This window comes from Clinocottus analis, unplaced genomic scaffold, assembly GCF_023055335.1.
Source record: "Clinocottus analis isolate CAN_PGR_092001 unplaced genomic scaffold, fCliAna1.0.p SCAF_26, whole genome shotgun sequence".
Lineage (NCBI taxonomy): Eukaryota > Metazoa > Chordata > Actinopteri > Perciformes > Cottidae > Clinocottus > Clinocottus analis.
Window position 1 is genome coordinate 2,258,537 of NW_027175998.1, and position 13,494 is coordinate 2,272,030.

General features: G+C 43.0%; 2 protein-coding genes across 3 annotated transcripts in view; both read left to right on the plus strand.

Moving 5' to 3' along the window:
- The window catches only part of LOC137794945 (glycine receptor subunit alpha-3-like), a 31,925-nt gene extending 22,992 nt beyond the window's left edge, over positions 1–8,933 (plus strand). Inside the window, exons 7-10 of one of the 2 annotated variants that reach the window (XM_068592108.1) lie at positions 870–1,084; positions 3,764–3,913; positions 5,197–5,322; positions 5,833–8,933. In XM_068592108.1, the coding sequence (XP_068448209.1) occupies positions 870–1,084; positions 3,764–3,913; positions 5,197–5,322; positions 5,833–6,150 (809 nt within the window). In that variant the 3' untranslated portion in view covers positions 6,151–8,933. The remainder of the gene's footprint in view (positions 1–869; positions 1,085–3,763; positions 3,914–5,196; positions 5,323–5,832) is intronic. The other variant, XM_068592107.1, reaches the window with a different exon arrangement.
- A 1,676-nt stretch (positions 8,934–10,609) lies between these two features.
- LOC137794800 (zinc finger protein 208-like) overlaps positions 10,610–13,494 on the plus strand; it is a 28,283-nt gene continuing 25,398 nt past the window's right edge. Inside the window, exons 1-3 of the mRNA XM_068591817.1 lie at positions 10,610–11,315; positions 12,556–12,632; positions 12,886–12,997. Of these exons, the coding sequence (XP_068447918.1) occupies positions 10,748–11,315; positions 12,556–12,632; positions 12,886–12,997 (757 nt within the window). The 5' untranslated portion in view covers positions 10,610–10,747. The remainder of the gene's footprint in view (positions 11,316–12,555; positions 12,633–12,885; positions 12,998–13,494) is intronic.

Below are 13,494 nucleotides of genomic sequence, written 5' to 3' on the forward strand. Positions count from 1 at the left end.
TTAATAAAAGATTATTTCGGAAAAAAATAATAATAATCTACGCCCCACCTGTAATACCGCCGCACCCCACTAGAGGGTCGCACCCCACAGTTTGACAACCACTAGTTTTAATCAACAGGAGAACAAAGGTTCAGTTCTGTTTCATTATTATGATGCATTCAGGCTCTGTTCAGGGAAAATGAGTATTGGCTGGAGGTAAATGATAATGTCATGATGTGTTCACGTAATCTAGTAAAATTTAGTTTTGATGAGGAACTTGAATCAATCAAGCTGTTTGAAGGGATGTTTTCACAGTGTCATGAATAGATATTAGAGATGAATTATGATCTGTTTACGCTGAACTCTAAGCCGATTATGATCCATTATTAAAACTACTCATGACAAGATTTGTTTGTATTAGCCAATATGGATCATCAATGATCTGCAATTGGTATCAGCAGCAAAACAAACATGATCAGGGATCTGTAGAAGTTTTATCGTCTAACTTTCTTCGTCTGCGCTGATCTGATCCGGACGGATCGCCTTCTGCGATCCGTTGCACCGATAACGCTGCGTGAGCGGGTTGTCACATTTTCTCAATCATGTGCTGCTGCAATCAGGTCAAGACAGAGAAATCAGCTGGAAGATGAAAGAACCAAACAGTAACTTTAGTGACAACAATCCAGACAGACATTTGTCTTTTCATTACAGGAAAAATAGAACAACCAGAGCATTAGTATGGCTGCAAACAACCAACCGCTAAATATATAGATACTACCTGAGCAGAGGATGATGTCGCTCTCCCTCAGCGAGTGCTGATTACCGCGTTTCAGAAATAAAATCATCAATACGCAAATGTTATTGAAAGCGCGTCTCCCGCTTTGTCGCAGGTAAATTCACTTGCATTGAAGTGCGGTTCCACCTGGAGCGTCAGATGGGCTACTACCTGATCCAGATGTACATCCCTTCTCTGCTCATCGTCATCCTGTCCTGGGTCTCCTTCTGGATCAACATGGATGCTGCCCCAGCCAGAGTGGCACTGGGCATCACCACTGTCCTCACAATGACCACACAGAGTTCAGGATCCCGCACGTCACTGCCGAAGGTCTGTTTTTTTTATTATTTGTTTAACATTTGTATCTTTTAATAGAGAAATGAATTCCATCAAAGGCCTCTTGAGAGAAACCTCTTTTCCGAGGGAGACCTGGCCGAGACGGCACGCCAGTTACAAGTTCAATAGATACAAAAACAACTGTAACATGTTGGCTGGATATTATTTTCCTTATGAATCAGTGTATCGTTATATTTTAGATTTCCTTATCCGAAAACACGTGAATTAGAGGCTCTTAACGTGCAATATGAATGAATCTTGTGATTGCCAACGTGGATACACAGGTGTGTGGTGTTGTAAGAAAACCCACCTCTTCAGGTCGAGCGCATTTGAAAACCATTATTTTCCCGCAAGGCCGCAATGATGCATTCACGGACCTCCTTGCCCGCTCAGTCTTTTCTACGGTCTTTTCTTGGCCTCCATGTTTTTATGGATCGGTGCACGCAAATCTCTCCCCTGGGTCACGTCCGCTGGCTGTGTTACATTCAGGGGAATGCAACACGCCTGAGTTAAACGTGGCGGGAGAGAGGGGAAAGACACAGGAATGCTGCGTTCACAGGCGAGCCGGTGTGATGCCTTCACCTGGTCACCGTGGTGGAGGCGGTGCTCCCCATGGGCCGGTATGTCCGCCAATGGAACCGGGCCCCCCGGTGTTTATTAATGATGTCACAGCTGATAGAAGTAGCAGTAGTTTTGAGGTGTTCAGGGCTTGACTACTCAGATTCAGCCAAATCCTGCAACCATCAACTGCAAAGGATTTTCCTCAAAATTTTCCAAATGATTATATATATTCACAATTATGTGTATTATTCTGAGCCTCTGATAATGAGGACTGTGTACAAATGGCTGTAATTCCTAATCAGTTAATCCCACATTTGTGTTCTATCCATTGAAATAAAGCTCAAACTCGACGCTTCAATCACATATTGACTGTTTCGTTTTGAATCCACTGCAGTCGTATAAATAGGCAACGTTTTAATAATTGTGTCACAGTTTAAATCCTTCTGGCCCTGACTGCAGATTGGCATAAAACCTTCTGAAGATTTCCTTCATCCTATTGGGTGAATTTGTTGGCTTCCCTGCTGAGTCCTTAATTACTTAGATTTTAGTTTTTTCTTTAGTATTTACTCCATGTGTCAGCTTCTTTCTTATTCATCACTTCCTATATTTGAATGTAGATTCATTTTGTCCCAGTTAAGCTTCTTTTTTTTTTTCCTCTTTCCTTTTTTTCATGCCTCTTTTTAAAAACGACCTTCCGTTTCCCACAGAAGGGTCGGCGATGGCTTTGAGGAATCGGTTATTTCCAGGAAGGATGCCCACTCTGTTTTAATGAGACAATCCCAAACGCAGAGTCTTTGAGAAGAGATGAAGTGAAGCGCCATCTGGTGATGGGTTGATGTAGGCTATTTCTGCTCCATGTAAATATTAGCATGATCGCTTTTAATCTAAAATACACTTGAATTGCTGGTGAGAAAGAAGTCCGTACACTGTATCGGTGTTCCTGTGGACTGCCAGGTATGTTTATTTCTATTTAAAGGATGGGTCGTCAGTATTTGGGCCATAAATGTAACAGCTTGTGACTGGACTTTGGTTGATTGATATGAATTTAATGATAACACAATCTGTGAGGGTGGAGTTTGGACAAATACAACTTTGTTGTTAAATTAAAATACACACTTTTCATTTTATGATGTGGTGAGCCGAGGATGAGAATTTGTTGGAGTCGTTTCGTGTATCCTGTTTGTACCATAATGCACGGACAGATTGTGTCCATCTGGTTCAAACGGTGTGTGTGTGTGTGTGTGTGTGTGTGTGTGTGTGTGTGTGTGTGTGCGTGTACGTGTGTGTGTGTGTGGCAGAATTGACTTATTCCCTCTCCTCTGACCTGAAATCTTTTTATTGGGGCATGTTTTTCCCAGGCGAGCTCAAGTGTGTGTGTGTGTGTGTGTGTGTGTGTGTGTGTGTGTTGGTTTCATGGTGTTTCTGCTCTGTGGAGGGTCGAGTCTCCGAGCTTCCTCCTGATATCTCGTATGCATGAGGAAAAGAAATCACAAATGGAGCACATATTTACATAACCCTTAAGAGCTCATACATCTTCATCACACGTACCGTGTGTGTTTGTGTGTGTGTGTGTGTGTATTTATTCAGAGGTTAGGAGGCTTCTCATGTTTCCAGTGCTGAACAGAACATTGCACTCCAGTATGTAGCACATGTTTAAATAAGTCATTATTTCATAAAGAAACTTTGCACCATCTCGACACCACAAGCATCCGCGCGTGTGTGTGAGCCTGTTTTACAAGTTCTGTGGTGACATAAATCTGATTACACAGTCACATCGTGGGGACTTGCCTATCTTTTAGGGACACATTTGCACTTCCCGATAATGAAAACGCTAAGTGATGAAGAGGTGGCTCGGGTTAGGGTACGTCTCCAGGAAAGTCATTTACGTCAAAGATATGTGCCCAAAAGTCATAAAAACACAACTGTGTGTGTGTGTTTGTGTGTGTGCGTGTGCAAAGAGCAGCAGCTACAACTCTCAAACGATGTGTGTATTTATGAAAAAGATTCAAACCTTTTGCTTGAAAATATGTTTTAAACTTAACTAGAGTGTGTGTGTGTGTGTGTGTGTGTGTGTGTGTGTGTGTGTGTGTGTGTGTGTGTGTGTGTTGAAAGGTCTCTTACGTCAAGGCCATAGACATCTGGATGGCGGTGTGTCTTCTCTTCGTCTTCTCCGCCCTGTTGGAGTACGCCGCCGTCAACTTCGTGTCCAGGCAACATAAAGACCTGCTGCGCTTCAGGCGGCCCCCCAAGAGCAAGAGCAAGGTACTGAAGCCCCGCCTCCGCTCGCCGCTTACCACCCGTACCGGCACACAGATGTGCGCATGTGTTCTCGTGTGATCTGGTTTGAAGTCTCCTGAAACGCCGCGCATCCCTTTCACTGTGTTAGTGCATGACGCTCTGTCCTTGTGGGTCACGGTTGTGTTATTTCTCTGGCAGAAGGCCAAACAGAGCACTCGTGTGTAGTCGATGCATGGTTAGGATGTCTGTGGCTCAGGGAAAGGATGGACTCTGCATTCATTCAGCTCACGCTCACAAACAGCATTTACTTGAGAGGAATGCCGAGCAAAATGTATTTATTTCTCGGTCAGAGGGGGGTGATTGAAAACCTTTTTATAAATGTATTAGTACACAGTATTATTATCCTTAGTTTAAGCTTTTGGAAACCGTGCGTGAAAATCCTCCCGCGCCCATTTGAAGTCCCAGCATGCCCCACTCGGACAATCTTTCGGCATAAAATATGTAATTTTTCCATTTTTGAACCGAACGACACAGTTTTTTTGACTGAAACTCCTTCCTAACAGGCCAAGTCTTTGTTTTATTGTGATTTTTGTTACAGATTACGATTCTTTAGGTCGTAATCTTTCCAAAAAGATGACTTATTGACCGCTCCAGGAGGCATTTTTGAAGAATTTGGCTCATATCATAATGGATGTTCATAGTTATGATCAGAATATCTTTTAAAAGGTTTTGCAGATATACATTTTTTTGCCAAAGACTATGCTGAACAAATACATACAATAAACACAAGTATTGTAATTATTTTGACTTTCCCACGACGACTCAAATACAGGGAAAAGGAGACTAGAGACAAAATTGGTTCCACAGTTTTCAACGGGTTAAATAGTTATGAAAACTAATAACAAGTGAAATAACAGAATGAGATATTAACAAAAAAACACTAAACACACCTGAGAAAATGGTTAGTCTTTTGATAAAATTTAATGTATATTCCAGGCATGTTATTATGGATCATGAGGGCGCAACATAGCAATTCATAAAAGTGCATTTTTATATAATAGCTTCTTTTTTTGTGTGATTTAATTGGCGTTCTCTGCAGGTAACTGCTGAGGGAATTGTTCAGAATTTCGATGAAAACCCCCAAACAAAATGTATTTGGCAGCTTTGAACAAACACTTTCAACATGTAGCTTGACTGAATGAATGTGCGTCCCAGCCCCTTGTTTTTAGATGCTATTGTTTTATTTTGTTGTCGGTCCTTTTGCTTTCTGTGTGTTGTTTACTGGTGTGCATGCTGTCAACTGGTAGATCAGTGGAGGCGCTGTTGATCCAGAGGAGCTAGCTTATTCCCTCCGCCGTGTTAATGTTGACAACGGAAAAGCGACAGGCCCTCCTCATGGATCTATGACCAACGTCTACACCAGCAACCACAGGGTAAAGGCGCAGTGCGTGTGCGTGTGTGTGTGTGTGTGTGTGTGTGTTTGTGTGCGTGCGTGTGTGTTTTTGCATGTATTTGTGTTTCACCTGCATGTTCCAACCACATCCCCATCCGCCTGCTGGTTCAGTGAAGACATGGACAGTAACACTGAACCGGTTGGGAGTCAGTGGCGTGGGTCATAACGAGCATGCTATGCTAACGTGTAGATGGAGAAAAGGTTATATCTTAAGAAACCTTTCACATTTTGAGGAAATGGCCCTTTATTTACCTATTAAGAAGATGCATAGTGGGATGTAAGGTCATGACATAACGTGTTGTAAGTGTTAAAGTGTGTGGAATGAATCTTTTCTGCACTATCCAATCCAAGGCCGTTATTATGCACAACCAGAGGAGCCAACCAGTTTAGCCCTCGCTCAGTGCCTTGCTCGAGGGCCCGTCAGAGGCGTGTGCGGTGACTATTACCTGATCTGTGAGCCCTCCCTCTCCTCCGTTGTCCCTCCAAACAGGACGGGGAACCGCACGAGAACCGAGCGACCTCCGCGGCGGCCGTGACCTCCTCCACCCCGAGCAACCGGAAGGGCTCGAAGGGCGGAGCCAACCACGCCGTCGCCGTGCCCAACGCCCCGGGGGCCGCGGCAGGAAACGCTGCCAAGAAGCCCCCCGGGGGGAAAAGCATCGAAGAGATGAGGAAGTTATTTATCGACCGAGCCAAGAAGATTGACACTGTGTCGAGGGCGGGCTTCCCTCTGGCCTTCCTCTTCTTCAATATATTCTACTGGGTTCTTTATAAGATACTTCGACGTGAAGACGTGCATATGCGATAGAGAAAGAAAGCACAGAGATTATTTATATACACAGTGTGTGCACACGCATCCTCGTATTCATCCCGGGACACTTCATTTACTACCTTCATTTACCCTTTTCCCTCACCGCCTTCAGAAAGGCCGTGAGCCTGGAAGCTCGTCTCAGTTCTCGCTGAAGAAAAACAGGAAAAGACCAAGAATTAGCGATTGGAGGAGGACGAGTGATGAGACTGTTTATCGGGTAGACAGCAGAGAATATCTGAGGGGTTGATTGTGGACACAGTGTCTGGAATATGTTCATGAATTCACACAGCGGATTGGAGACGTCCTATGAATTCAGAATTTAAAAATAATCTCCCACTATTGAGTGAAGTCTGACTCATAATCATCATCATCATCAACGTGATGAGGAACGGTAGGCGGTGAAAATGAGGAAACACTTAATAACTCCACGCTATGACACATTGTTCACTCCATTAATACACATCTATACATGTTTTATTGGTGATTAATAAGCTTTATTGTTTGATTTTATGGTCCGATTTTATAAACAAAGGATTCTCCATTTTTAGAATTATCAAAATCACAAACCAACTATTTAGAGTTGTCAATAGTTCATTGGATCATTTGTGAAGCAAATGATTAAGAAGTTATTTAGATGTACATGTATGCATGCATTTATACATATCATGATTTAAACATGCACTGATGGTTAGGGAGCGTGTTTATATATGTTTTAGAAACACCAATTATGCAATTCATGATTCATTTCGGTAGTCGTGAGTTAAGTATTTTGTGAGGCCTCATTTAAAGTATTTATGCCTCACTAAGTATTTACAAATGACTGCAACACTCACAACAGTCTCAGTTATCTTCCATCTTTTTCAGTTATCCACAGAAAAGGAAACTGGACACAACGCAAAGTGATACGAAAACATTGAAATATGTATTGCCAGATGCAAAAACTGTACTGGTAGAAACATACCCATCAACCTTTCACATGTGCAACTGTACTGTTGACTTAAAAGGAAGAATTTACCTCTGCATACTTATGTCAAATTCAAATTCTGTCAATACAAATTCCACCGCGCCCACAGTGGATCACAGTAGCGCCAAAATACCACAAATACAATTTTTATAAAGGAATATCATCAAATATTTTACAGTATCAAAATGACTAAGCGTATCGTCGCAGATGGAGTCCGCGTTTTATTTTTTCCAACCTTTAAAACGTCAGAGTAGATGCGAGAACTCTCAGCTCTCTTACTCTCCGACCCCAGCGTCTTTTCTTCCACCACCACGTGTTCGTGTCCACGCCGGACAGGTTTGAAAGCAGCAGACGTGGTCCCGCCTCTACCAAACTGCCACGCCCCCTGATTCACACACACACACACACACACAGACACACATAGAATGCGGGATCGAGTCTTGCTCTTTTCAATCAGAATGAGTGCAACTACGAGGCCCACATGGCGGTTTACCAGCTCATTCCTCTGTCCAGAATGAGACGTGTCACGGTAGAACTGGTTGGTCGGCTCCACCAGCCAATCACACGCAACGCCATGAGGGGAGAACCAACCAGGAGAGGAAGAGTTGTACGGCCGAGCGAAGCATGAGCCAATAAACAACCCAGCACCGGTCACGTTTGAACTCTTCTTTTTCTTCTTCCTCTTCTTCTTAATAATTTAAGAATTTAATTTAAGAGAGCACACAGTCATAAAAGCAGTTGTAAAGAGGTGAGTTTTGATTTGTGATTTGAATGTGGGGAGGTCAGAGCAGTTCTTCTCCTCTTCCTCCTCCTCGTCCTCTAACACATCCTCATTAGAGGAGTCAGACGTGGAAAAAGAGGAAGAGTCCGCTGACCTTTCACAAGAGGAACTTGAAGACAGGTGGACTGCCTGTGAAACGTGTCCTTCCTCTTTTCTTTTTTTTATTTTTATAAACAATTACTCGAGGCTCACAGCACTAAAGGAACACATGAGCGTGCACGTCCTACTGGAGTCCAGATATAATGTCACATTATCGGCCCCAACTGTACTATAATTTGACGACACACCTGTTTGGAGACTCGCCCGATGCCAGCTGTTCTCTCAGCTCGTCTCTGATTGGTCAGCTCGTCCATCTTCTCCTTTTGCCACGAGGTCCGTCTATTTTTCTTTCTTTTGCCTCGTTTCCAAAGCATGAGCAGATTCACCTGGAGAAGGAGAATTGTTAATGTGTTGTTTTTTTTAAAATGGGGAGATTGCTAAAAAAAAACAAAAGTCAAATGCAGAAAAGTCCGTCGGGGACAGGAAGCTGGAGAAAGGGGCGAGCAGTGGAGATGGATGTGGTGTGAACTAAGTGATTCAATAAGTCAATGTAGAGTGCTATGCAACACTGCCGGCTGTGTGTTGATGTGTGTGTGGTCGTGCAGGGCGTCGGGGCGTATACAATTGCATGAAGCCCCTTCCTAACAAACGGTATTTTATGTCACTGTTTTGTTTTTTATGAAATCAGATCTGTGGACCAGCAGCACATGGGAGGAGCCAAACTACTGGCTGCAATACAAGTAGGCAAGCAATAACAATAATAACATAAACACGTGAGTCATAGGTTCACGACGTTCCAGTTCTTTTTGCAATTTGCATAAAATATGCAAAATAATGTATATGACTTCTTGTCAATAATTATAGATACACCTGGGTTTGGCATATTGGTTCATGAGTATAATAATCATATTTAGTCACTGAAGGAGCTGAGAGCAAGAATGTGTGTCTTTCTATCGGAGACAAACTCCAAAGAATCACTGCAGCTGAAGTTTTTGTAGCGTCATTAAATGTATATTTCATGTATTATTCCATCATGTGTTGGGAGTATTTATTTTGTTCTGTATCAAATGAATAAATATGTTTAAATAAATGTTCATAGAACGTCGGTAGAGTAAAGGTTTGGAGACTTTGAGTCCGCTGGAATCTATTTACAGCCTTTCAAAGACGAGGTCACACTGAATACTGAACGGACTATACTCCCTAAATTAATCATGAATGTTAGTATTAATACGTGTTCATAAAACATCAATTAAAAACTGTAACGCTCCATTATCTCTCGCTATATGTAAAGATGTATAAAATGCATGCATAACTGTACAATGATTACATCATTTACTATAACTTTATAAATGATCTTATGGATTGTTGGCAAATCCTACATGTTCTTTTATTCAAATAATACTTTTGAAGTTTGAAAATTTTGGAATTAAGTATTAAAATACAATCATAAAACAGGTCAAATACGAGCTTATTAAGAAAGAATATAACAGCTAGACATGTGTATTAATAGAGCATAAATAAATAGTAAATAGGAGTAAATAAAGGTTGGAGAAATTCTTTATTAATCATAAATTAAGTATTTACTCATACTTTATTGCTTCATGTTGTGCAGTTATTATAAAATGTTACAAAAAGTAAATGCGAGAGAATGTTGATGTTTTTAATGTCCTCAAACTTCAACATCTCTTTGTAGAGTGTGAAGGTTGATTTGTTGCTTTAATATGCAAACAAACAAAAACACATGTTTTGAGAGCAAATATTTGTATTTGTTAGTTTTGCGAGCAAATAAGTACATTATTTATTAGTTTAGCTTATGAAACTATTTCTGGCTACAATTCAAAAATATTTGCTTGAAAAAAAAACCTTTCACTCTCAAAATAAAAAGAGTTTGAACGTAGTGGGCAAATAATGTTGACAAAACAGAGCAATAAAATGTCAATTGACCTCCATGTCCTGAAGTCAGACCCACCAATAGAAACTCATTGCTCATTCATGCCCCGCCCACTACGTCCAGACGCAACTTGTAGCTTGTTTTGCATTTTCGCCAGAAATTCTAGTTTCATAAGCAAAACTAACAAATAATTAACTTACAAACAGTTTTTTTGTTTGTTTGTGTATTAAATAAACAAATGAAGTCTACCTTTTTAGTAGAGAAGTCTATGATTGATCATCCCCCGCGTTCAGACCCCATGATCATATTCTGGGTTATGAAATAATGATTTGCTCTCAGAATATGAACAAACACAGACGCGCATAATAAATGAGTCAAACAGACTCAATCTGCTCGTACACACACACACACACACACACACACACACACACACACACACACACACACACACACACACACACACACACACACACACACACACACACACAGCCCTCCCCTCCCTGCAGGACCCAGTGCAAACACACAATGCAGGATGTTGATCAGGATCAGGTGACTGCAGAGAACACGTTTGCTGCTCTGCGCGTTCACGACAACGGCGTCTCTCTTCACGTCAGCGCAGTGCACGCGCGTGTGCGGACACAAACTCCGTCCAAAGCCGCTTCCAGCTGTTGGAGTCGGAGCGACTGACAGCTGATCCAGCTGTGACGCTGCGCCGCGCCGTCATCAGAAACAGACGTCGCTTCACGTGACGCTCCCGAGGAAAAGGACGTCTCTTCAACAACAACACGCACACACACGCACACACACACACACACACACTCGCACACACACACACTTCCACGCTTCCTCGCGTGGTTTGCTTGTGAGAAGTGAGAAGAAACGCGCGGGTAAAAAACACAACCAAATCGATCGCCTTTTTATGGGAAGCAGCCGCCAGGACCTGGTGGAACAACAAACTGACATCATCAAAAGGCGACTCTCACCCCGGAGAGCCCACAACATTCTAGAGGACGTCCAAAACACACACACAAACAAGACGGACACAGTGAGTGAAACGCTCACCGGTCACACATCGGTGCGTGGATCTGTTCATGCACGTGCACCGCAGCAGCAGCCGCAGCAGCAGCAGCAGCCGCAGCAGCAGCAGCCTGCCGCGCGCATCTCTCCGCCCGAGCAGAAGCAGAGGCAGCAGACGGGCCTGGCGATGATGATGATGGCGGACTGCGTTGGCTTCCAAGCGCAGATCGCCTCGATCATCGAGATCCTGGCCAACTCGGCCGTGGCGGAGATCTGCAAGCTGGTGGACGACGGCTACGCCGCGCTGCGCTCCCAGATGGACCGCGAGCGGGAGAAGAGCGAGCGGGAGAACGACGCGCTGCGCAGGAAGCTGCGGGACATCGACGTGAAGATGCGCAGCCACGAGAGGAAGATGAGGAGACGGAGTCCGCGGGAGGAGACGCACGCCGTTCATTTTAGGCCAGCCGAAGGTACGGTGGTGGTGGTGGTGGTGGTGGTGGTGGTGATGGTGGTGGTGGTGGTGGTGGAGGATGAAGGTAAAGGAAGAACATTGCAGCTATTTCGTTGCAGCGTTGCACCAGAGAGTCATGACACAGACTCACACAGCAAAACGTGTTTGATGTTGTCTTTCCTCTCAATGAGACCACACAGTTGCTCAAACTTCATCCAGCTCTGCTTGTCATGACTGATCTCACACACATACATACACACACAAACACACACTGAGCCATGTGGCTCGTGTACTGCTGTGGCCCCTCAGCCTCATATACGGGCCCTTATGAGACATGTCAATGCACAGTGTGGCAGGGCTGGCCAACATGACAGCTCTAGTGCAGCTGTGTGTTATTGTTGTTTTTAGGTTATCGTGGTGGAAGTCACATGCATGTTGGCGGCTCCTGTTTACACCGAAGCTCCTATGAGTTTGACTACTTCAGGGGCCAAATCCTGTCTTCAGGAAATTTGGTTCAGTCCTTGTCAGCAGCGGGTCATTATTGTGTTTTCAAATGCTTAATTGTATGTTAGAACTAGCAAAAATGATTCCACATTTCTCTGTAAAACGTTATCGTCTCTGCACGCGACATTGCATTAGTTAAGCGTGAGTAAACTAGTCTTAATTCATCATTCATGAATGATGGATTCACCCTTTGTAAATGGCGTGCAGTTATTACAAAGTGTTATCAGAGAGAGACTTCTCTGGGCCACGGCTGCCTCCAACATGACCAAATATGACAAAGACAAAATACACAGTACCACTTTAGAATAACGGCTCGCTGTGAAGCATTATATAATACTTCATTTACAAATGGTGAATCCATCATTCATAAAGTGTGGAACAATGCTTTATAAATGATGAATTTACTCATACTTAACTAATGCTTCATAGCGTGCAGTTTTTATAAAGCGTTGCCCTTTTTTTTTCTCCTCAGCTGATCAGCTGATGCCGGATGTTTATATGGACCATACCAGCAAACATCGTGCCAGTGCTTGCCACTACATTTCTGTCTTTGACTGTAATTCAGAGGACACTTTAGCATCCCAGAGCATTCAAACCGGCACAATATGAGCGTTTGAAGCGCTGGGAGCTCATTTAGAAACTAAGAAACGTCTTAGAAGAGACGGGTTGCTGGAGGTGAATGATGACACGTGGCTCAAGCTCCAAAGACAAGCTGTGGACAAATACTAGCTCAGTGTTCTGTGCTATTTTTCCAGGAGCTGACAACCATCAGCCTGTGGTGCCGCCTCTTCCTGACACGTCTATAGACAAACCCTTCCGTCACATCTCAAAGGTAATTCAGCAGAATGATTTTTAGAAGGAGCACTTCAAAGACATGTCAAAGTTGTGCTGTATCCTGTGAGGCAGCCATTCAACCCTCTGAGGCAGTGGAGATGGCACATACTTGTTGGCAGAGATGGACAGTTTTTCTATTACTTGTGTGTGTATGATAGAGAGAGGCCCTTTAGCTTGCTGGCTTCTTGAAGCGTGCGATGAACGATGTAATAACCGGATCAATGCAGAACGCTCTATGTCGTGTCGAGCAGGAGGACAGCGCGCTGGTGCCTCTGGTGAAGCAGGAGAAGGTGGAGGGAGACGACTGCAACCTGGACCTCAAGGTGGAGGTCAACATCAGGGCCGAGTGCGACCTGTCGACTGGTGAGTGTGAACTCTCGTGGTTTCAGTGTTTACTCTGGTTTTAATACAAAGAATATGACAATAAACTAGAGTGAAGCCTGTCAGCGTTTACACCTCGTCTGGACTTTAGTCGACCAGTTTTTCCTCCATGAATACTTATTCATCCCGGCTGTGATATATAGATATATGTCTATATATCTCTCTCTATATATATATATATATATATATATATATATATATATATATATATATATATATATATAGATATAGATATAGATATATCTATATGTCTATATATATAGATTTTTTTTTAAATTAAGGCAAGTACACAAAAATACAGTGCAATCGTGATACATGTAACATTCCCCCCTCCCCCCCTGACCTCTCAGCATTCAAATCAACAGTATCATTCTTCTAGTAAACAAACTGTCTCCCCGACCAACAAAAATAAAATAAAATAAAATTTAAAAAAAAGAAGAAAAAAAAACCCTCTCATTTTAAGGATAAAAAAATCTAAG